The sequence below is a fragment of the Ornithodoros turicata genome, chromosome 1 (genome assembly GCF_037126465.1).
Source record: "Ornithodoros turicata isolate Travis chromosome 1, ASM3712646v1, whole genome shotgun sequence".
Classification (NCBI taxonomy): Eukaryota; Metazoa; Arthropoda; class Arachnida; order Ixodida; family Argasidae; genus Ornithodoros; species Ornithodoros turicata.
The window spans coordinates 136,130,119-136,153,290 of NC_088201.1; the positions used below are offsets into that span (position 1 = coordinate 136,130,119).

The window sequence follows — 23,172 nt, forward strand, 5'->3', positions numbered from 1 at the left end:
CCAATCATCATCATCATCTTGACTATTGTGAACTTTGAGCAAACGCACACTGACGGGAGGATGGCACATGTCTTGGAGGGGTCGTGTGCTGTGTTTGCTCCAATCCAAGTTCACGATCGTCTGTCATGTACAGTGCTGGACAAAAGTTTATGGCGGATACCTTCCTCCGAGTGACATGCTAGCACCAAATGGTACTGTACGAACTTACAAACAGGTGACTGGGTTACCTAGGCACAAGTCTAAGTACGTACGGTCCCATTCGCTGCGAGCGTGTCACTCTGAGGGAGGAATGCGCTGGAGTGTGTTCCGTAAAGTTTTGTCCAGCGCCCTACCAACTGGCCCAATCTGCCATTTTATATGTAAGGTAGACTTGGCAAATTTCCGTCTCTCGCAAATTAAATTTGATGAGAGTGATATCAGAACTCGTAGAAAACTCTCCCCCACGATAAATAGCATTGACTCCAAAGTGTTCGAAAAGTACATATCTTAATATGCCCTTTTTTTTACGACAGGTGAACCATCCTGTACACTTTGAGCAGTGAATGTGTTTTAAGTTTCAATGTCATTATAAATAGAATAAGCAGTGGGGCGAAGTGGAATCAAGAAATTTGACACCTGATTTGTGGCTCATTGCCTCGAGGCCTAGCATGTATCCAACGCTGAAGAATGACCACTTTGATGTTGCACCGCAGAGATTGTGTTGGGCATGCTGACCGAAAGAATTGAAAGCAAAGTTACGGGTCATCTTGTCCATTTTACTGTCCCATTTTTCACACACACAAGTAACATTGTATTGCAACTAGAGGTGTGCAAATACTGAAATTTTCGAATACGAATATCTACAAAATTTTCCTTCGAATATCGAATCGAATATTGTGTCGTAGGATAAAGGCTTTTAAGAGTTAATTAAGTTAAGGGTTATTTAAGTTAAGACAAGTTAATTAAGCACCGAAAACAAGCATCGTCACAGTTATGTTATCCTTAGAAAAATGTCCCAAGTGGCAATACAGAATATGTATTATTGTATTCCATTACTTGTATTAATGTAGATGCTTATATGCACATGTACAGTAAAATTATTTTTACAGTGGAACAATGTGCTTTTCTCATGAGGCAAGCTGAAAACCATTAAAAAAAAACTTACACTTCAAAAAATCTTTCATGAACAGTGAACACCTGTGCTGGTAGAACAGACAGAGTGGAACTAAAGAGCAATGACATGTTCTGAATGCAGGATGGTCTAGTGATGAGCACATCTCAGAAGGAAAGTGAAGGTGGCAAGTGCTTTCTGCTTGCACTGACAATGCCTTCCACATTTGTTGTGTAAGCGAGAAACTGCAGAGTTTCACTGTGTGAAACTCATTCACTCTAACGCGTGAGGCCATCGGAAGCTCCGCGCGTCGCTTTGCAGCTCTTTTTTTTTCTTGTTCTGCGCAGATACCGCGACGTACAAATTCCAGCGCGCAGCATGCGACAGCTTTGTAATAAACTGCTATGATATTCGAAAAAAATCGAATATTCGAAAACTTCGAATATCAAATTTTCGAATGCCAATCGAATGTCGCAAATATTCGATTCGTATTCGAAATTTCGAATATCCGCACACCTCTAGTTGCAACCCCTCAACACAATTTACAAAGTTTTCCAAATTTCAGTTGAACGAAAAACCAGTCACAAGAAAGAAAAAAGACGGGACAATATAAGCTTGTGCTGTTCACGAAAATAAACCTTGGTTGGCATAACAGCCCGTGCAAGGACATAATTTTTGTGTTTGTCTTTATGTTTGCAGCACTGCTTTCTTTTCGGGCTTTGGGTGCACCATCAATCACTCAAGACTCTTTCACCCGACTCTGTCCATGCATGTGAGTTTAGACGTAGAAAGGGAATGAAAAAAGGTGAAATACAGTTCGCATCTGTACAGCACCTGTGTGCTTCCTCAGGTCTCTGAATTGAGGACATGGCACGGAACAGAGTTTGCAGTTGCGCAGTCTCTCACACGTGTTTCCATCTGTGACGCTGCACATCTGTGCTGTGTTAATATGCTGCAGGGCAGAGGTTACACCTAGAGCACTGCACGGGCTCGGACGTACTCCGAAACCCGAGCCATGGGCCGGGCCGGGTAAAGATTTCTGTTGAGGGCCTGGGCTGGGCTGGACCATTATGGGCTCCTTCGGGCTTGGGCCAAGCTAGGTATTGCAGCCATCCGGTCGGGTCCTGGTGGATAAATCCAAGGAAGGCTGGCCTCAGGCCTGGCCTGGGCCTAAAGATACGGCCTGTGCAGTGCTCTAGTTACGCTCCTATAGCTACTCCCCAATAAGTGTTGCAAGTGCTCGCAGTGCGGAAGGCTTTCCTGGCAGATAGACGTAACACTGCAGAGCCTGTACGCGTAAGGTTTCTACTCCGTATGCATCTCCTTGTGGCGCCGCAGGTTCGTCCTCCGGCTGAACCCTATGTGACAAAGGTTGCAACTGTAAGGCTTCTTGCCGGTGTGAGTCCGTACGTGATCCTTCAAGTGGTGCATCCGGCTGAACCTTGTAAGACACAGATCGCATTTGTATGGCTTTTCGCCCGTGTGTGTCCGCTTGTGATGCCACAGTAGTGTGCTCTGGTTGAACGCTGCGGAACAGAGATCGCACTTGTATGGCCTCTCGCCCGTGTGCGTCCGCTTGTGACGCCGCAGGTTTGTGCTCTGGCTGAACTCTGCAGGACAGATGTCGCACTTGAATGGCTTCTCGCCGGTGTGAGTTCTTTCATGGTCCTTCAGGTTGTGCAGGTTGATGAATTCAGCGGGACAGAACTTGCACTTGCACGGCTTCCCGTCTGTGTGCATCCGCATGTGGTTCGTCAAGTGTCCACGGTGGACAAACGTGGCAGCACAAAGCCCGCACTTGTGTGGCTTCTCTCCAGTGTGTGTCTGTCCGTGACGCCGCAGTTCTCTGCTGTGGCTGAACACTGCAGGACAAAGGCTGCACTTGTGTGGCCTCTTGCCATTTGGCTTCAGCATGTGGTTCTTGGCACTCTGTGACAGAGAGGGTGTACCAGGACAGAGGTCGCAGTGAGCCTCAAGACTCTTCTCTCCCATCTGATCCTCTGATGCAGCGGGACACTGTGGGGACTTGTCGCAACCGTGTAGAAGCATGTGGCGTTCGAGGCTGACCTGAGACACGCATGCAAGTGTACACAGTGTGCACTTGTATGACCCCTCACCTGCATGCCGTTTCGTGTGCACTCTCGGGGCTGACATGTGGTGGAACGTCGCAGGACATGCATTGCAAGTAAGTGTCTTTGCATTGTGAGCCTCGAGGCAAACTTGCAAGTGGCCAATGTCAATGCCCTTGTACAGCTTGTCATTCTTGTGGTTCGAAATTGACGACTCGCTCGTCTTTTGGGTCTCACTCTGGCGTGGAGAAATGTCTCTGGGTACGGAACCTGTGGGTCTACCGTTCACAGTGACTGGGATAGTGTTGTCAAATGGAAGCTGAACTGTTGCTGCACTGATGCTGAACTGCGCATTTGAAGAGTTGCGGCTCGTAGATACGGGATCACAAATGTTGTAAGTGTCAAGATGAAGTGCTCCAGTGCTTGCTGTTGCTTCTGAAATCGTAAAAATGGTACAGTGAGAGTGCAGAAGGGCAGGAAGTACACTAACATAATTGTGATACAGTGAACCCTCATTATGTTAATATGAATTATTATTCGCGCGTTAAACCTGTACGTCTGTCTTTTTCGTCTGCGTTTTTACGTGTCCATTGGAAAATAAAGTTTGGCTTATGACGAGCGTGAAGCTCGGAACATTCCAAGCCATCACGAGATAGAGTGTGGACGTGCCCTCAGCTTATCGTTACCTGCTGCATACTTAATCTGCAACAAAGGTTATGGGCCCAGGTATCAGCTCTGCTACGGCAAGCATAAAATAGATGACCGTCAATCCTAATCATAGAAGATGGCAGAAGGATTACCTACGTCCCACTTCGAGAAGTTGGAGGGAAGCAACTACCCTACATGGAGGTACAGCTTACAGTCTACCTGGACCGCAATTGAAGATAATGCGCCGGAAGATGATGCGCAGAGAACAGCTTGGCAGAAGAAGGATCAAGAGGCCCTGAACGCTATAGTACAGACTTTATCCACAAGTCAAGCCTGTTACGTCATCAACCAAGCCACTGCGAAAGGCGTTTGGTTGAAACTGCAGGAAACGAATCGAGGTCGAGTCCTGGAACGGAAGATCACCTTGAAGCGTGAGTTGAACGCCATAAAGTGGAAAAAGGATGAGACTGCTACTCAGTACATGCAACGCGTAGAGGCCATTGGTGAACAGTTACGAGCCCTGGGTGAGTCTATTGAGGACCCGGAGATAGCGTCAATAGCCATTCAGGGATTGCCAAGAACGTACCACGGTGTTGCCCGAGCTTTCGACATATGTGCCATAGCGGATCTCACCACCGAGAAAGTTAGGTACGCACTCGTCCAGGAGGAGACACGCCAAAACGGTTATGGCAGCGAGGCAGCGCATGAAGCGAGACTTGGCCCCGGGAGACGAAATGGTGCCAAGAGGAATGTACAGTGCTTCAGCTGCGGGAAGTTAGGACACATCGCTCGACGCTGTCCAGAAAAATCATCTAGTCAATCGCCCAGCAACAAAGGAGGAAGCGACACGCGACCCAACCGGAGTTCCTTCAGAGGGAAATACAACGCAAGGGTTGCTTCAGTCAAGGAGAATCAGCACACAGAGGTAGATCACGCATTGAATTCCTTCGCTTTCGAAGTTAAAGAGCACGGCACATGCAGTAGCGGATGGAATGGTTGGTCCGTCGACTCCGGGACTAGCAGCCACATGACAGGGTGTCGGGATATTCTGAAAGTGTTTCGAAAAGATCACGAGAAGGTGGTTACACTCGCTGACGGCAAAACCATACGAACGGATGGCATTGGAAACGTCACGTTCGAGGTAAAAAATGGGCAGGGCAAGAATTTTCTGACTGCAATGGACGTCCTGTATGTCCCAGGTATGGCCGATAACCTGCTTTCCGTGTCTAAGCTGACGGAAAATGGGATGGACGTGACGTTCAAAGGCGACCGCTCTCATGTGTATAGTGGCAAAAATTTCGTTTTCGACGCTGTCAAAGAGGGAATATACAGGTTGCATGCCAAAATAATTCCACAGAGTCGGCAAGCTCAGCGAGCACGCCTAGACACTACGGAATTATGGCATCGTCGAATGGGCCACTTAAATGTTCAACGTCTTGTGCAAATGTCACAAAGTGGAATCGTTCGAGGGATCCCGAACTTGAACTCAGTGCAACTGGAGTGTAAGGAATGTGCTATGAGAAAGCATACAAGAAGTCCCTTTAAGACATCGGATGATCGACCAGCGACTGGACTACTGGAACTGGTACATGTTGACATATGTGGGCCGTTTCCAGTAACTTCGCTTGGAGGGAGTCGCTACATGCTTGTGATCGTTGATGACTACAGCCGTCGAGTAGCAACACAATTTTTAAAGTATAAGGGTGAAGCTACAGAGTGTCTGATTGAGTATATTAATGAAGCTGAAGTTCAGACCGGGAGCATTTTGAAGAGGGTTAGAACAGACAACGGTTCCGAGTTCACAAATCGACAACTCGAAGTCTTCTTCAAGCAAAAGGGGATCGTCCACGAAAGGACTGTGCCATTCTCGCCAGCACAAAACGGAGTGGCGGAGAGAATGAATCGGACGCTTGTCGAGACAGGAAGAACGCTGCTGAAACAAGCTGAATTACCCCTGGAATTTTGGGCTGAAGCTATAAACACTGCAGCTTATATACGTAACAGATGTCCAAAAGAAGTTATCCGTGGGAAAATCCCAGAAGAAATTTACACGGGCAGAGTCCAATCTGTACGGTATTTTCGCATCTTCGGATGCCTGGCTTATGCTTGGATTCCCGATCGCTACCGAACGAAGCTGCAACCAAAGAGCAAGGAAGCAATTTTTCTGGGGTACTGTGAGAACACCAAAGGTTATCGATTGTACGATCCAATCACAAAAAAGGTCTTCATTAGCAGAGACTTAAAGTTTCTTGAGGACCACAAGGGATCGACGTTGTTGGAGCAACAAGCCCGCACGGAATGCTACGATTCTGTCAGTTATGTCGCCATCAATACCGTTTATCTGGATGAAAATTCATTAGGATCAGAAGATGGCCAAGCAAGTAGCGGAAGCGGTGAATTCGAAACCGCAGACGACGTCTCAGATGGGGGTATGGCGGACGCATCCGAGTTGATGCCGTCCGAAGACGAAGTCGAGCACCAAGATGTACTTCGCAGGTCGGCGAGGATCAGAGCACAGCCTGATCGCCTGCAAGTGGATCCAAGTAAGAAAAGCTACTGTCAGAACGTGGAAATTCAGGAACACATCGTGGAGCCAACGACGTACGTCGGGGCAATGTCCTCCCCTCAACGAATTCAGTGGGAGAAGGCAATTAAAGAAGAGCTGTCCTCACATGACCAAATGAATACTTGGACACTTATCCCGAAAAAGACAGGAATGAAGGTAGTAAAATCGAAATGGGTTTACAGAGTCAAAAGAGGCGCAAGCGGAGAAATCGAAAAGTACAAGGCTCGTGTGGTTGCTGTAGGAAGCTCACAAGTACATGGAATCGATTATTTCGAAACGTTTTCTCCAGTCGTTAAGCTCAACAGTCTACGATTGCTTCTAGCAATTGCAAACGAAGAAAGAATGGTGATGCGCCAATTAGACGTCAAGACGGCATACCTTCACGGGAAACTAGAAGAGGAAGTCTATATGGAGCAGCCACCAGGTTTCTGTAGAAAGGAAGAACACGTATGCAAGCTAAACAAAGCGATATATGGCCTGAAGCAGTCTGGAAGGACGTGGTACAGAACACTCGATGCTATTCTACAACAACAAGGATACAGACGTCTAGAGACTGACAGGTGTGTGTTCGTACTTAAAACCGGAGATGACAAAGTAATTCTAGGAGTTTACGTTGACAATATGTTGATGTTGGGAACCAGTCAACGAGCACTGAAGAACGCAATCGACGCTCTTGGGAAGAAAGTTGAGTTGAAGGACCTTGGAGAGCCAAAGTATATCCTAGGAATAGAAGTAAACCAAGAGAAGGAAGATCGAAGTATTTCTATCAGCCAGAAGAAATATATTGGAGAAATTCTTAAACGTTTCAACATGGACAACTGTAAGTCAGTTTCGATGCCAATGGAGCATGATCATGTCAACGGAAATGAAGTTTCACGAGAAGAAGAGACCATAAGTCGAGATAATCTACCCTACCAGAGCCTCATAGGCAGTCTTATGTACCTCGTGCAAGGAACTCGTCCTGATATTGCATTCGCTGTAAATTACTTAAGCCAGTTTAACAAAGATTTCGCGATACAGCACTGGAAGATGGCTAAACGAGTCTTACGTTATTTACAAGGTACGCAAGATGCTGCAATCACATACACTGCTTGTCAAGAACCTATCATCGGATATTCAGATGCGAGCTGGAACGAGGGTAACTCAGGAAGATCAAGAAGTGCTTATGTTTTCACAATGTCCAAAGGAGCGATTAGCTGGAAGTCAGTGAAACAACCAACGGTAGCGCTTTCCACCAGCGAGGCAGAATATGTCGCTCTAACTGAAGCCATAAAAGAAGGAAAGTGGCCAAAGACCTTTTTGGAGGAACTTGGTTTCGAAAGTTACGGTGCTGGGGCTATGACCATGAGATGTGACAATCAGTCGGCAATCAAGATGATTGAAAATCCGGTCCAACACCAACGGTCTAAACATATCAACCTCAAATACCTGTACATTAGGAACCAGGTTGAGAACGGAGATTTTGTTGTGGAATATTCACCAACACAGGACATGATTGCAGATGGGCTAACGAAACCAGTCCCAAGAGGGAAGAACTTGTTTTGTGCGAACAGATGTGGTTTAAGCATACAGTAAGAACTATTTAACGCGAGTGGGACTGTGTTAATATGAATTATTATTTGCGCGTTAAACCTGTACGTCTTCGTCTTTTTCGTCTGCGTTTTTACGTGTCCAGAGGAAAATAAAGTTTGGCTTATGAAGAGCTTGAAGCTCGGAACATTCCAAGCCATCACGAGGTAGAGTGTGGACGTGTCCTCAGCTTATCGTTACCTGCTGCGTACTTAATCTGCAACACGTTAATACATGACCATCGCCGTTGCTGCGGACTTTGGTCATAGAACAAATTTTCATTTCTAAAGAGGACAACCTCTGGACAGACCACTAGGCATAACAAAGGCCTATGTAGTTATGATGATTTATTTTCTGACGAAATCTGCTACCATTGTCTACTTAGAGCAGTTATCAGTAATCCAGTTTTCTAAATGGACAAGAGCACCATCAATTGCACATTCGTTATAAAAGTTCTTCCATGCTTAAAGAACAACGGTGCAACCTTTAGTGCTTCGCTTGGCTCCTTCACGGTGACGTTTCGGGGGGCCCACTCAGCTCACCATCACGCACCCCATCGGCAGCTCTATTGGGCGAGCTCTGGAACGCCCCAGTATGTCACTCTGAGAAAGCACTGTGTGACCTGGTTCTGTGGTCTTTTCGAGCACCTCGGTGCACTGGCAGTTCCAAAAGCGCTATGCATAATCCCGAGGTCAAGAACATTATGAGTCATCCCAAACCTTGTCAGCCTAACTTTAACACGTGGCGCACTCTACCTGAGGTACGTGGTAGCCTTGGGGCTAGTTTGAGGGACAAGTGCCATGGTCATAATAACAAGAGGATAATACCTGTGTTTCTCGTACTCGTGACACAAACCTCTGCCATTGTCGGTTAAGTGCCAAAAGATGCAACTGAAAGACACAGTCAGAGATTAGGCAAGTGACGTATAGGACAGAACTTCTGCAAACTCGCAACTGAGCGTTTAATGTGTGAAAACATGAAATATATACACTTGGTCGCCCCTTCCTGAAGAATTGAATCTCCTGATTAGTACCATAAGCCAATCAGTTGAAACCCGTCCGACTAAGTTCCGACACGAACGTGTACCCGCTGCATATAAACCCGTGCAAAGATAATCAACTCCTTGACAAGTCAACAGAACTGTAGGTGCACTGACACAGTCATCTTCGCAGGTTTCAATGAAGTAGGCCTTCAAAATCTCGCTCACTAGCGGATCAATGTGGTTAGCCATAACCCACGTTTGGTCGAGGAGGGAGTTACATGCGCAGTCACGGACATATACAGCCTAGTGGCCCGACGGAGTGCGTTTGGTTGAGGCCAAATGCTCCAAAAGGTCTGATACGCCATATGGCCAGACTGCCTGCTGTAAAACATGCCACAGTGTAAAACAATGTTGTAAATGATCTCCTGCACACAATCAAGAAATGATATCTGATGTCGCACATTGCATCCAGTCCTTTCTGCAATTAATTCTGTGTCTGGGTGATCAACCTTGGCGCAAAGAGGATGCAACTTTGGGGGGAAAATCACATTCACCCCGTATTTTGCTCCCATTCTCTTGATGTTGCGAGAAAACCTGTGCAGACACAGGATGGAAACCGGGCGATCTGGAGGGTGATCCTTTTGACTCGGCCACCACTGTCAGTAAGTGATACGAGTAGCCTGCCCAGTGTAGTCTTGCCATCTGCTTGCAGAAGCCATCATCAATACAATTCCTACATTAAATGCTCAGTTATGAGTTTGCAGATATTCGATCCTCTACGTTACTTGTCTAATCCCTGTCCATGTCTTCTGCCTGCATCTCAACGTTAGGATGCAACACAAACTACCCCGTCTTGCACAACTTTTGAATTATACTGAGGTGAATTTATATGGCAGCGAAACCGTCCCAAGAGAAACTATTTCACAACCGGGATCATACTAACCAGTGTTCACTGTATTCATTCATATAATTAATGCACTTTTTTTACACTTAAAGGAGTACAGAGGGCCATCCAAAAAAATTTCAGATTAAGACATCTGATGAAAGTGTGTGTGTCATTATACCGAATAGCGCGAAAGGTTTTGATGTGTGTAAACCTGTGTAAACCGCCGTAAACCTGTTTTGCCAGTTCTCCCGGAGAATTGGGGATAGAAGGAGCGGCCGAAGCATTACCGAGCAAGGAGAAAACCTTTATCAGAACCCCGAACAGCCGAGTAGCAGACGACAGCGGAGTAGCAGACAACATTTCTCTAGGCCAATCAGCGAGCGTTCTCCTTATAGCGTCAGCGCGAGGTTCCAGGCAGATCACAGGCTGGTACTGCTCTTCACCACCGTTGCGCACGGTCGCTTTTTGCGGCGTATTTTAAATTCACTGCGATAATTATGACTCTGTGGTGTAAATTACTTTGCATGGTGCATCTTACTGGCCTACTTAACAGTTTTATAGCAAGAAAACTGGGTGTTCAAAATGACTTCTGTGCTACTTTAAAGGGGCATTAAAATGCAAAAACACTTCAACTTAAGTTCCACATGATGTTAATTCCGTAAATGTTATCATAATTCAAAACTTTGATTCCGTTATGAAGATACAATTGCAATTATACTGGGCTCTTTCTTGCTTTGGTGCTAAGCAGTGAACGTTGTTTCAGCTCGTGAATCAGTGTTTTTTGTCTGTGTTGCACACCATGTTGCACATCAGTGTGCACATCAGTGTTGCACACCATGGAACAGTTACGGTGAAAAATATAGTGCACGTTGTGAAACGGACTGGCATCGCTGTCCGAAGCACGTGAAGAGAAATGTTGTCAGTAGAACATTTGCGAGAACAGATGTGGGCTACAATTCAGTGAACTAGTATTGAAAAATGCAAAACAGAACAATTGAAATAAACAACCGGAATAGAACAACTGAAATAAGCAAAACAGAAACACTGTACAAGGAATATGAGCCTACTGCTTGTTTCTTTGACCACTGGACTCATGTTAGGGATTGACTAAATGCTGTTTTGGGAATGTTCATTGTATCTTGTGCTTGTGGGAGTTCAAATGCAGTGTTCCATATATGGTAGCATGACAGAAGACGTAAAGTATTTTGCTATATCGCGAATTTCATTGTAACACGTTTCGTTGTTACAGGGTGTCTACCAAGCTGGAAAACCGTGAGTTTTGATATGTGCTTGGAAAAGTCAGGGGATTGGTTGGGGTTGGATTTTTGGTTGTCAGGGAAGTTACCAGAAGAGAAACTGAAGTCCGGGAAAATCACATACAGCAACACAGCAATACACATAGCAATCTTTAGCAATATTTAGCTAATCATTAGTGCCAACCAATGCAGTTGAGTGGAGGTGACCTTAAAAAAAAAAGAGAGAGAGGAGTGTCATAAATGAGGCGCAGCACAGGGTCTCCCGAGTACATGAAAAAATTGGTTCCCATCAATAATCAGGAGAAACATGTAGCTGTATTCTGTTTGTTTGAATTCAATAAATGACCTGTATGATCATTATTCAATTATTAAATAAATGATATGTTTGATGAGTCATCTGTATCAAAACGTAGGAGCGGAGAACAAGTTTCATTTTGTTTTGGTCGGGGAATTTGATTGAAATTGTCAGTGGAAACTTGGAAAGGTCAGGGAATTCAAAGGCTACAATTTGGTAGACACCTAATGGACCATTTGTGCGAGATGTGGCACCCTCTTGAATATCGTCCGCTAGCGGCTGAAAACAAATGGACGCGAGGAGTCGCCGCGGTTTCGTTTCCGTGTCTTTCGTTCCAGCGTACTGCGTGCATTCCCTTTTTGACTCTCCAAGGTTTCGAGCCCTGTTTCTGCTGCTTCTCTCTGTACTAAGTTTGAGTGTCCGTTTGATGCATGCAACATGACCCTGGAGCCCGCAGTGCCATTCCATGACAGACCAATAAGCTGTGCACCACTATTTTGAAGAAGAGGAAGAAGAAGATTCTTGTGCTTGTTGAGTGCAGTGCAACCATTCTGCATGAAAGCTGTTCGTTATCGTCCCCACATTTTGGGTGCTGAAACACGGAAAGCGTTGCCTCACTCATTGATGGCAGGATTCCAGGATCGTGAAAATGGTACTACTATATACAGTAACGTTGGCGTAGTAATGGTTCCAGCTGTTTTCAGCCAGAACGAGAGCTGCACATGCGCTGTGCATTCTCATGCATGTAGTGCATTGTAGGTTATGTTTGAGTTGTGGATGGATTACAAATTTTCCACCACTGTTTTGCATTGGGTTTGTGTGAAGAGGCGCATTATTTTCTGTGAAGAAATGTGTTAACAAAAAGCATTACCTACACTTCGGTTTATGTTTGCATTTATGCTGCAAGAGTTGCGATAGTGCAACATTGTACGACGAATCCCAGTGTTGATATTGCCTCATGTGAGGACCCTTGGCAGAAAGAGCATGTGTTTGAAAGCTGGCAGAAAACTAAAGAGCATTTCTGTTGCATCCTTTTCTTTCTTCCTTTTTTTTTTTTGTGTGTGTGTGTATGTGCACACCCTCCAACTCAGATTTTTCGTGATACGTGAATTGACCATTTTGTATTTACTTTCTGAAGTTGAGTGATGGCTGTGTCCCATATGGTCTTGCTCCGCCAAAACTGCAGTGTTATAAGGCTCCGTTTTCACTTCTACGATCTGACGATCATTTGAAGAGTCATCTGGGGGTTCCTCTTTAATGTGGCACATCCCAGCTGTCATCCCTGAAGTAAAGTAAAGATGAGTGAAGTAAGACACACTGCCAATGTTCAAGTAAAGTGACAGTCATCCCCGACCTTTTGCAGAATCTAGTCATGGTCTACCACAACTTATCCGTACACATCGAATACAAAAGTGTCAGTCCACGAAACCTTGCTTGAAATCTTGTGTTCTTAAAGGGTGACTTCGTAAGTGTTCGAAAAAAATTAGGTAAGAATCATACCGCGCACGAATCACCCCCTCGATACCGAATACAACATTCGCATTCATTTTGCGCGAGTAATTAATTCCTAAATGATGACAATAGCAGACCGAAACCTAAATACAGCAGAAAACACAGCTCTGTACTATACCATGACGTCACCCAGCAGTGTCGTCTGCTTTGCAACCTGCATTCTCCCTTCCTGGATGGCGGATGATGTCAACAGCGTGTTGCTTTCAGCGCCCTCACAGGGGCGAAGCGCTCGCTTCGTAATAAATTCGCTTGGAAAAAACCTGCGCAAACCTGCGTTTCGTACACATGTTCCTGACATCCCAAAGGTTACGGGTATGCCACAACCTTTGTGGTGATTGTGTTGCGGAGTCCCATTTTAAATGATCTGGAATATCTAGATGCGCAACAGTTTCCTTGGAAACCTCCCATAAAACATTCGTTGTTGTGTAGTGCATAGTTTACAGAACCTTACTATGACATGTTTAAAAACGATGTCACTCGACCGCATGATGAATTATACCCTTGTCAGATGGACTAATTTAGTGTCACTTTCAACGAATGACACCTGCACTCAGTGTCATTCATGTGCTGTCACATGACATCTTTTAGTGACACTCGGCAGAAAGTGCACTAAGGATTTAATGAACTTCGCAGTCTCAGCAATCCGGCAGCGACCATTTTTGTTGTGGCATATGTTTGAGGCCAATTTCTTTAATCTTGGAATAAGATGTGAAGATGAAGGAGGTGTTTCTAAATCAAAGAAAAGCATTCTCAAGAAGGTATTGCGGGGCACGCCTAAAAATTTTGCCACCATTTATTCTTTCTTATCTATCATAATTGTTCTTTTAATTTTTTGTTATTAATACTGTAAGCCAATATATGGCCCAAACAGGAGTGGCATACATCTTTGACACCATATACTCAACAATGGACAACTAAACAGAACTCAGTAAATTGACCCATCAAAACACGATCATACACTATATCTATTAAATCAACTTTTTATCAACACCGCAAGGCATTCTACTGAGAACAAAAATAGAATTGCTCCACATTACTTATAGAATTACGTGACTCGAAAACACTTCCGGGCAATGAATTCCAATCTTCTATCGTTCGATGAAAGAAACTATATTTAAATGCATTAGTTCTTGCAAAAATTGGTGCTAGCATTTGTTCCCGCTGACTGTGTCGTGTTCTTCTCAACAAGGACGGTTTCACAGAATTTGGTAAATTTAATGCGACATTTCCCATCAGACCCTTACGAAGAAATAATATCAGACTAATTTTTCGGCGCAGTTCAAGTGTGAATGTTGTTTACCTGCATCAGCTTACTAGGTGAGTCAGTTCTTCCGTATTTCCCAAAAATGAATCTTATCGCTCTTCTCTGTACCCTCTCCAGTAGTGTAATATCCCTTTTCTGATAGGGTCTCAAACTACTGCTGGATATTCAAGTTTTGATCTAACAAATGTGTTATATGCGAGTAGCTTTTTTGTGCCGGTGCATATTTAAGTTTCCTTTGTGTAAATCCTAATTTCTTCAGGGCTAATGCACAGATGTCAGAAATGTGATCAGACCACGTTTGTCTACTATTGATTGTCACCCCCAAGTATTTATATATATTGTCATTGCTTAAGTGACACTGAAGCAAGACGTGCAGCAATCACGTAATGAAAGTGACATTCGCCAGGTTTGAGTGCACTTCGTGAAAATTACACTAAATTAGCCCCTGTGACAGGGGTTTCTTGGAGGAACCAGTAACAATTAGAAACATTTAAAAAAAATGATTTGGACACGGCCTTTGTGTAGCAGTCTACATTTCATCAGGTTACAAAAATGATGTCACCTGATGAAGTGTAGACTGCTACACAGAGGTGTTGTTTAAATGATTTTTTTTTTTTCCTAACCCTTACTAGTTCCTTCTATGACATGTTCCTCAGGAACGTTCACTAAAACATCCACAATCTGAGTACACAGTTTATTGAAATGCTACTATAAACTACGGTTACATGAGCCTGACAGAAACAGGTCCAGCTGACTCTTTGCACCTCCTCACTTCAAACCTCCCTAGAAGATTGGTTGATACGGCCTGATGGGAGAGGATTTGCTGGGATAGACCAACTTGACCGACTTTTGTCTAATTCATGTAAACACGGCTTGTGACAGGTTCCTTTTGGGCATCCTGTGGGACATTTACCATCTGAACAAGTAGTGTACAGAACCTTACAATGGCATGTTACTGAGGCAACACCACAAAGCATTTGTCACCTGAGTCTACAAAGTTTGTGTTCATCATTAATTACTTAGGCACTTGAGGCTTTGTATGTATTTTTCCTTTCTATGTGTTCCAGCCTCAGAACGTCAATTCCCATCATATACAGAGTTTACCGAAATCTTTCATCCAATCATTTCGTAAATTTTCACTGTCTGAGTAGGACATGGTTTACTGAGACCTTGCTATGAGATGTTCCTTGGGAATACTCCCTAACACATTCATCACCTGACTATATAGCTTAAAAAATTTTTGCCACAGCTCTTGCCTCTTGATGGAGACTCGCTGCAGCACTGCTGCTCTATCTGGCCCTGTTCGTGCAGGCAAGCGGCATCGGGAGGTTCCAATTTTACTCTTGAGAGCTGGCCACTGAACTTTGGGAGCAGATGCATTTGTTGCAGTTGCGAATCCATAGGGCTGGCACTCGTCGACTCAAATGCACAAGTATATCTTTGCTCTTCGGTAATAACTGATGCCAGCCTCTGTCCCTGAAATGACACAAGAGAGAGAAGCGGGTGACAAAATAAAACAATATATCTACAGGGGTGTTTCACCTAAGGTGATAAAAAATTCTAACTGGGGACGTACTCACAGGAGGATTGTAGGACTTTCGGCAATTACCTTTTGGGAAGTTTTGCCGCCATGTAGCAAGGTTTTGGATGATTTTTAATTGCAGGAAATTTATTTATTCAATTGAACTTTGAAAACTGCCAAGCGAAGCATACTTTTTTTTAACAGAAATATGAAGTCCTCCACAGATAATTGCAGACCCAACAAAAACTATGCACAGTTTCGCAACAGAAACAGTCCAAAAATATTAGTGAAAATTCCGCTTTAGTCCGGCCTGCTAGATTGTCGCGAAGGAGCGCAGGGGAAATGTGCCTCTGAAAGAGAAAGCGTCCCCACCTTCATTTGTTTTGCCTTCTTCGTGATGAGACAGTTTTGTTTTGTTTTCTTTGTGATAACACGATTATCACCAGCATCACGGACAAAGTGGGGGAAATACATGTAAAACAACACACTTCCAGGGACACTTCCTCCTCTCCCCGCACCTTCCTTGCACCCTTGTTTGCGACCATCAAGCAGGTGACCATCAAGCAGAATTTTTACTAATTTCTTTCGACTATTTCTGTTACAATACTGTGCATAGTTTCTGTTGGGACTGTGGTTTTCTGTGGAGGGCTTCATATTTCTGTAAAAAAGAAGTGAGGTTCACTTGGCAATTTTTGAAGTTCAATTGAACAAAATAAATTTCTCTCAATTAAAAATTGTCCAAAGCCTTCCTACGTGGCGGCACAACTTTCCAGGAGGTGAATGCCGAAAGTCCCACAATTATCCGGCGAGTACGTCGCCAATTAGAATTTTTTATCACTTAGGTGAATGGTATGAATGGTGTCACTCCTGTACATATATATCGTCAGTTGTCTGATGCTCACAAAGTATGAAAATGCATGATGGTGTATCGATTAAGATGCCCACTCACTCTTCATGTGGGGGGGTCACCCATGTTTAGTTTGTCTGTGTCTGCATTGTGTCCCAGTAAGGCTGAATAGGTGCCGCCTCTTGACGGAATCTCGTGTAGCCATGGTTTCTTCTGTAGAAAAAAGTACCATACTTGTGCTATTAGAATATTTCCTATAGTTCCAACATGTGACATGTGGAAGATGTAAATGGCAATAACTAAAGTGTAGGCTCCCCCTTTCCAGCTCTTCCCCATCAGGAAGTAATGTGCAATGAATATAACATCTGCCCAGCTGGTGGACAATTCTATTTCAATGATTATTATGTGTAAATATAGAATTCTCAGCGTGTTCGTGAAAAGCCACCAAGCTTCCCACCACATGGGTTAATCAGTTTATTTATTAATTTATTTGCAGTATATTACGAGTAGGAGGGGAACGTATGTAGAATAACACAAAGGCACATAGTTTGAGCATGCCACTGTATTAACAAAATCAATCATTGACACACAAGGCATTTGGTCAAAATGAAGGGGACCGTGAAGAGATATGTAATGCATTTCTGGTTGCTAATCTGGTGGTTTTCTGTTGGAGTGCCTTGTCAACAGTGTCAACAGTGTGTTGCATTGTAATGCTAAGCTTCAGCTACTGTAACCTGAGCATCAACTTGCATCAACTTGATCATCAGTGGTTGAGTGTTTTTGGATGACCTGACTGAGGGTCATCTTCTGTGCCCACCCTGCCCCTGTTGAATTCAGCAGCCAACTTCTTCACAGTTGCATAGGGAGGGAAGTCCTCAGCAAGTGTCTGTATCATGTCCTCCAAGATTTCCTTGGGTGTCATATCTTTCTTTTGCAAATACGTATGACTGCTCGGCCCTCTGTTTTGTCAATTTTTAGACTTATCGCACTACGCTTCACCTTTGTATGGGCATCACCTGCAGAGAAATCTGCATTAGTTTTTCTAGTTTTATGACAAGTGGTAGTGTGTTACAACAACAAAGATATTCAGCTATGGCTCTTCTTTCTGGATGACGCATAGAACTTTTGTGAACGACCCTCGTAACATAGCGCAACACAAACAGTGCTACATGACATCGGAATTTCGTTGACCACTTCTTTTTTTCTTTCTTTTTTTTGTGTGTGTGTGCGGTTTTGGAACTTTTGAGTGTGATGTAAGTCACACTAGCATTCTTGAGTCTCGGGAAGCTAGAGCTACCGCAACACCAAATTTTGCTGCAACTTCCTTTCAGCAGAGTACGGCTCGTGGTGGCAGACGTGGTGGTTGAAGCTGTACTTTGTAAGCGTGGTCACAGCATCGTTTTAAGACGAATACTTATTTTATAGTTTTTTGAAGCGGAGGAGCCCAGTGGGGGCGGCTTTTCACAGGCCGTTGTCTGAATTCCCTACACAGGCCATGTTGAAGTTCGATCCTAGTGTATGCATGTAGATAAACTGGACAGCATTCGTGCTATCCATTCTTCTCCCTCAACCGGACAGAAAAGAACTGCTTTGTAAATGAAACATGGAGATACCCTGTACCATCAGTAGACGACGAACTTTCAACTTTTGTTCACATATCGCAACTAGAGTAGGGCACCCTTTTGATGCAGGGCAGACTTCAGATTGAAGTCACAGGGTCACAAATGCGCTGTGATTTTCAATTTTACATTGGTTAGGGGACCAACCGATCTTGCAAAGTCCTCGCTCTTGTTGTCAAATTTGTACTTGTCCCACGACTTGTCCCATCCGACTAGGTGGCGCTGCTCGCGCCTGAGCTACTCTGCCGCTTCTTCGTTTTCGATTTCGGTTTTGTGGCTGCGCGCAGTCCATCGCAATACGACAGTCTCATCGTAACCATATGGTCGTCGTGAGGCAGAGACGAAAGAATTGTCGTCTTTCGGCTCCCGCTTGGTCACTGCGAGCACGGTGTTACGGGCAAACATGGCAGATCTCCATGCTGCTCCATGCTCGTTCAGCAGTGCAGTGGAGACTGCTTTTGAAAAAACGTGTCACGGTTCCGAACTTGATAAAAGTGATATGTTTGTTCTGTTCATGCAAGAGATGGGTGAGCCAGCTATGTGCAGCATCCTGTGCAAAGAAAGGTGTGGTGATCAAGACTGATTTTCCGTGTACTTTCTCGTCATTCTCAAACTTGATTCTACACGCTAAGAATAAAGATTGATGAGAACACATGCGAATATAGGACAGAATTACAGGACAGGAGGCAGTGCAGAATGTTTGGCATTCTGGCAGAATTTTTGCGCCCGCAACTACGATGTCTTGGCTCAGAAACCCTACGTTTATGGAAGCCACATTGGGGCAACAGCTCCCTTGCCCCTCCCCCCCCCCCTCCGTGAAGGCGCCCATATGCTTGAGACGCATTTCTATTTCTCCACTGGAGTGACCCTCTAGCAGCAAACAGGAACAGACACATATGAAGAGATGGATAGGATATATACAGGTGGTTTCAGTTAAATCCCCGGGCTCAATAATTCGCGAACCGGTGCAACAATCGAAGAAATTTCTTTTTTACAAATATCTGTCCGATACCGCCTATGAGCGGCGCAACATCTGAATGAGTGAGAGGCGTTCATTATTTAAATACAAATTGAAATGAGTTTAGTGAGAAAAAAAACCTAACTTTTAAAGTAGGGTACCGTCGGCATTAAATGGGTACTATCCCTTTTGAGACATTCAGTGGACACCTTTTAGAGCAAAATGTGCCACCGAAGCGGGTCATTTGTTGCAGTAATTAATTGGTTTCGGCTAACATATTTTTGTCGTGGCTGGTCGCGGAGAAGTGCAAAGGGACGCTCTTCCACTTCCTTGTCCACCAATGAATTACGGCCGTTTGTGAGGGCTTTAGATGCTACGTTTTTTCACGAAGCTCATTTGAATTTTAATTTAAATAACGAGCGCCTCCCACTAATTCACAGGGTGCGCGGCTTGTAGTTGGTATAGGACAAGTACTTGTAAAAAAGAAAGTTCTCCGATCGGTGCACCCGTTCGCGAATTATTTAGCTCGAATATTTAACTGAAACACCCTGTATATAGGCGGTCACCTGTTCCTTATTCTATCGGATCATGATATCTAGCATCAGGGGGCCGCGTGCCGATGAAGAAATACGCCAGTGCCGTGTTGCCGGTTCCGGTAACTTTTGTCCTAAACTAAAACTCAAACTTCCTGAATCTAAAAATTTTATTTTCAGTCATTAATTTCAGTCCTGTTGATTTCTTCAGATGTAACTTTTGTCCACCCTCTTTCGTTGTGTTCCTTGTAGCACTTTGTTCCCCTGCTGCAAAAATTGAGAGCTCAGCAGGCCACCCTCTGTGTGGCGACATGCTGCACGTGCCTCAGTTTAGGACTGCGGATAATTTTTTATCACCTAGCGTTCTTTTGACGTGCCCCGGAAATCACCGACAGACTGCGCTGGAAGCAATGTTTACCCAGACCCGTTTATAGAGAGAGTTTGGCCATTAGGAGGAGCCTAGCTTGAGCCGCGTCATGCGACGTCACTGCTGAACGACCTCCCCTTGTTCACATACGCGTCGTATCCAAGCGGCTCTCCAACGAATCATGCTCGGCGCCCGTCAAAACAAATCCACGTGGATGGCACAAAGGACCAAAACCGGTCCGGAGTGGGGCAGACAAGGTCGCGCCATTCGTGCGGTCTCCCCACTGGTCCCCACTTCTGTCGTCCCCATAGTGCGCCATCGCTTCCGGTCAAGAGATTCAACGAGTCAAGAGTATCCATCGAGTCAGGAGTAGAGATGCAAAATATCTGGAAAGTTTGAATCGCTCGAAAAAAAAACGGGTTTCTTTCGGGGTTTTTTTTTTTTCGAAGAATTTGAAAAAATAGAAGCAAACGCGGTTACTGCTGAGTCGAAGCATTGCCGGCCAAGCCACAGCATACAATGATCTAGAAACTTTAGCAGTGTTCACCCTCTAGTCATAAATGCCGAGCAGAGCATCCTATGAGACTGCTGTCTACTCAGCGATAGGTAATTGGAACAACCCGTCACCCGTCCACTCCGACCAGAACGCCGACATTATGTGAATGCGACGGCGATCGCGTGGAGCATCCAGACGAAGCTATGGTGGTTGTTGACGGATTAGAGGCACACAAGGCACTGTTGGCGGGTTGGAACGTATTGAAGGCACGAAAATTTACATTTTTGAATTTTATCGCCTAGAATTTTTTTCGCTATTTTTCCGGAGACGCAGAAAAAAAACGAAAAATAAATTTTTTTCCCAAAAAATTTTCGTTTTTTTTTCCCGGGGCTTCGCATCTCTAGTCAGGAGATCTAACCGGTCACGTGGCAGGCGAGTTAAGAGATCCAACCAATCAAAGCGTCATACTGGTCAGGATTCTCGACAGAAAAGAAAGTCTATCCTTTACTATGTTCATTGGCAGAACGATTGCTCTGTACGTAGTATTAAGTTAGGATAAGGATATATAGGATACTGCACGGTAACGGTGAAGACTTTTCGGTGTTTTCTCTCTTCTTACCACACACGCACACGAGCAAAAAAAAGTAAGTGAGAAAATCATGAGGTTGTGCTGTAGGTTGCGGCGGTGAGTCCCCCCTTTGCCTTTGTACGCTTATGTCCATTGCCCCTAGCGCCGCAATACGCTATGCCGGAACTGATGCTGTTTACCAAGAATATTGAGCTCAACTTACAAAGAATCGTAGGCCGCAGGGCTTAAAACTTATCATTGTTGCGTTATTTTCATTTGCCCCCACCCTTATCACGTTAGTCTATTCTTTTACTGACCTTGCGGGAAAATACTGTGTGACTGTGCTTTCCCATCAACATTGACCTGTCACGTTTATGGACCTCAAACCCAAAATGGGTATACTGCCGCACTCAGAGTTGTCTTTGTACTTTTGTGTCCATTTTGGCAGCCTTCCCCAGGTTATGCCAGAACTGAAGTCTGTTACCAATAATAATAGACCCAGCCGCAAAGTGCTTTGTCTTTGTCCTTTTGTGGACGGCGGGAAAAATTAAGGGACAATTTGATACAGAAAACACACACACACACACACACACACACACAAAAACAACAACAACAGATGTTCGGGCAAAGCTATCTTTCGTACGCTGAGAGAGTCCATGATCAGACGGTTCCGACATGTAGAAGGCCTGTCCGCAACAGCGACTTGGCTTTTTGACTACGAGCCTGCTGTCATACGAGAAGTGTTTGCCGTTTCAAACACGTTGATTATTATCAACGTGTTTGAAACAGCAGCCGGCCCACTCAACGTGAGTGTACGTAGCCCACGCTAACTGTAGAAATAATCTCTAACACAAAGCACTGTAAAAAAAAAAGATAAAAAAAAAGACAGCACTCCTATAAATCCTGTGTTATACAAACAGGTTCATCTTACAATGCAACCGCCTGTTTTTAACACAAATGACATAAGAGAACTGTGGGCTTTTCTTTGACTGCGCTATGTGTTACAAAGTAAGTAACTAAGTCAATAAAAATGAGATGTTGATTTGCCACCTGCATTTGTATTCTATTTATACCGCACGTAAAACGAGTCCCTCGTATTTCGACACGAGTAACACAAAGGGGTAAAAAGATCCGAGCCTGGCGAACCCTCAGACGAGTCAAGAGATTCAACGGGGTCAAGAAATCCAACGGGTCAAGAGATCCTCCGAGTCAAGATATCCATCGGTGGATCTCTTGAACGCCCATATGCACCGAAAAAAAAAATGGTGGTTTTGAGCGTTTGGTGAAAATGAGCAGGAGGGGAGAAGCTGCTCATAAGCGGTAGCAGCTCATATCCTTCAAACGCCCATTTCCACCGACGTCCCAAATCAACCTAAAGCTCATTTCCTCCGAAAAAATATTCGGAGGTTCTGGGCTTTCGGTTGATCAGGGCATGCTGGTGGCAGTGACCCATATCTCTCAAATGCTCTTTTCATCCGAGCGCCCAGAACCACCGAAAGCGGGATACTTCAAAGGACACGCATCTCCCGTTTAACAGGAACCCTAGCGGCTGTTACGAGGAATAAGGGCGAATAGTGTTTCCACTGTCCTACAGTTGCTGTGCGGGTGTCCGCCATGTCATGAGACCACCCCTATTCGCCACCCCTATTCGCACATCAATAGGGACCACCCCTATTTAGTAACTCGAGTTGATTCGGCATTGCCCTTAGCTGTGGTTATCATCGGGCTGTTTGTATGTGTTTACCTCTCCACGAGTTGGTCGACAAAACATGAAGATGTGGCCTGATCAGTGAGAATAAGAAAGAACTACGATTTGAATTTTTGTTCCGCAGAAAGACGACTCTTACTCTTTTTTTTTGTCACTTTTGGGAGAAGGTACCAGGCATTGCAGAATTGCTTCCTGATCTTGTCGCGTTGTCTGTACTCAGCAAAATAAAGAGAGGAACAAAAGAACAGGCGCAATTTTTACAATACAAGCGGTGCAGCAAATGGAACCGCTTTTATATTCCTCATTAAATGGCATGCAGCATTTATTGTTCATTAAGATTAATGTTAATTTAAAAAAGCATGTTTTCCAGTTTCGAACAGATTAGGAGGGCGAATTATAGCACTTGATTGGCTATGA

General features: G+C 44.6%; 1 protein-coding gene across 1 annotated transcript; it reads right to left on the reverse strand.

Moving 5' to 3' along the window:
- Nucleotides 1-734: 734 nt before the first annotated feature.
- On the reverse strand, nt 735-18,339 carry LOC135378635 (zinc finger protein 287-like). Its single transcript, XM_064611720.1, has 4 exons — nt 18,273-18,339; nt 15,394-15,613; nt 12,491-12,643; nt 735-3,594 (listed from the first exon to the last, which is right to left on the reverse strand). Exons 2-4 carry the CDS (start codon nt 15,536-15,538, stop codon nt 2,396-2,398), a joined length of 1,497 nt encoding a protein of 498 aa, XP_064467790.1. The 5' UTR covers nt 15,539-15,613; nt 18,273-18,339; the 3' UTR covers nt 735-2,395.
- Nucleotides 18,340-23,172: the final 4,833 nt, after the last annotated feature.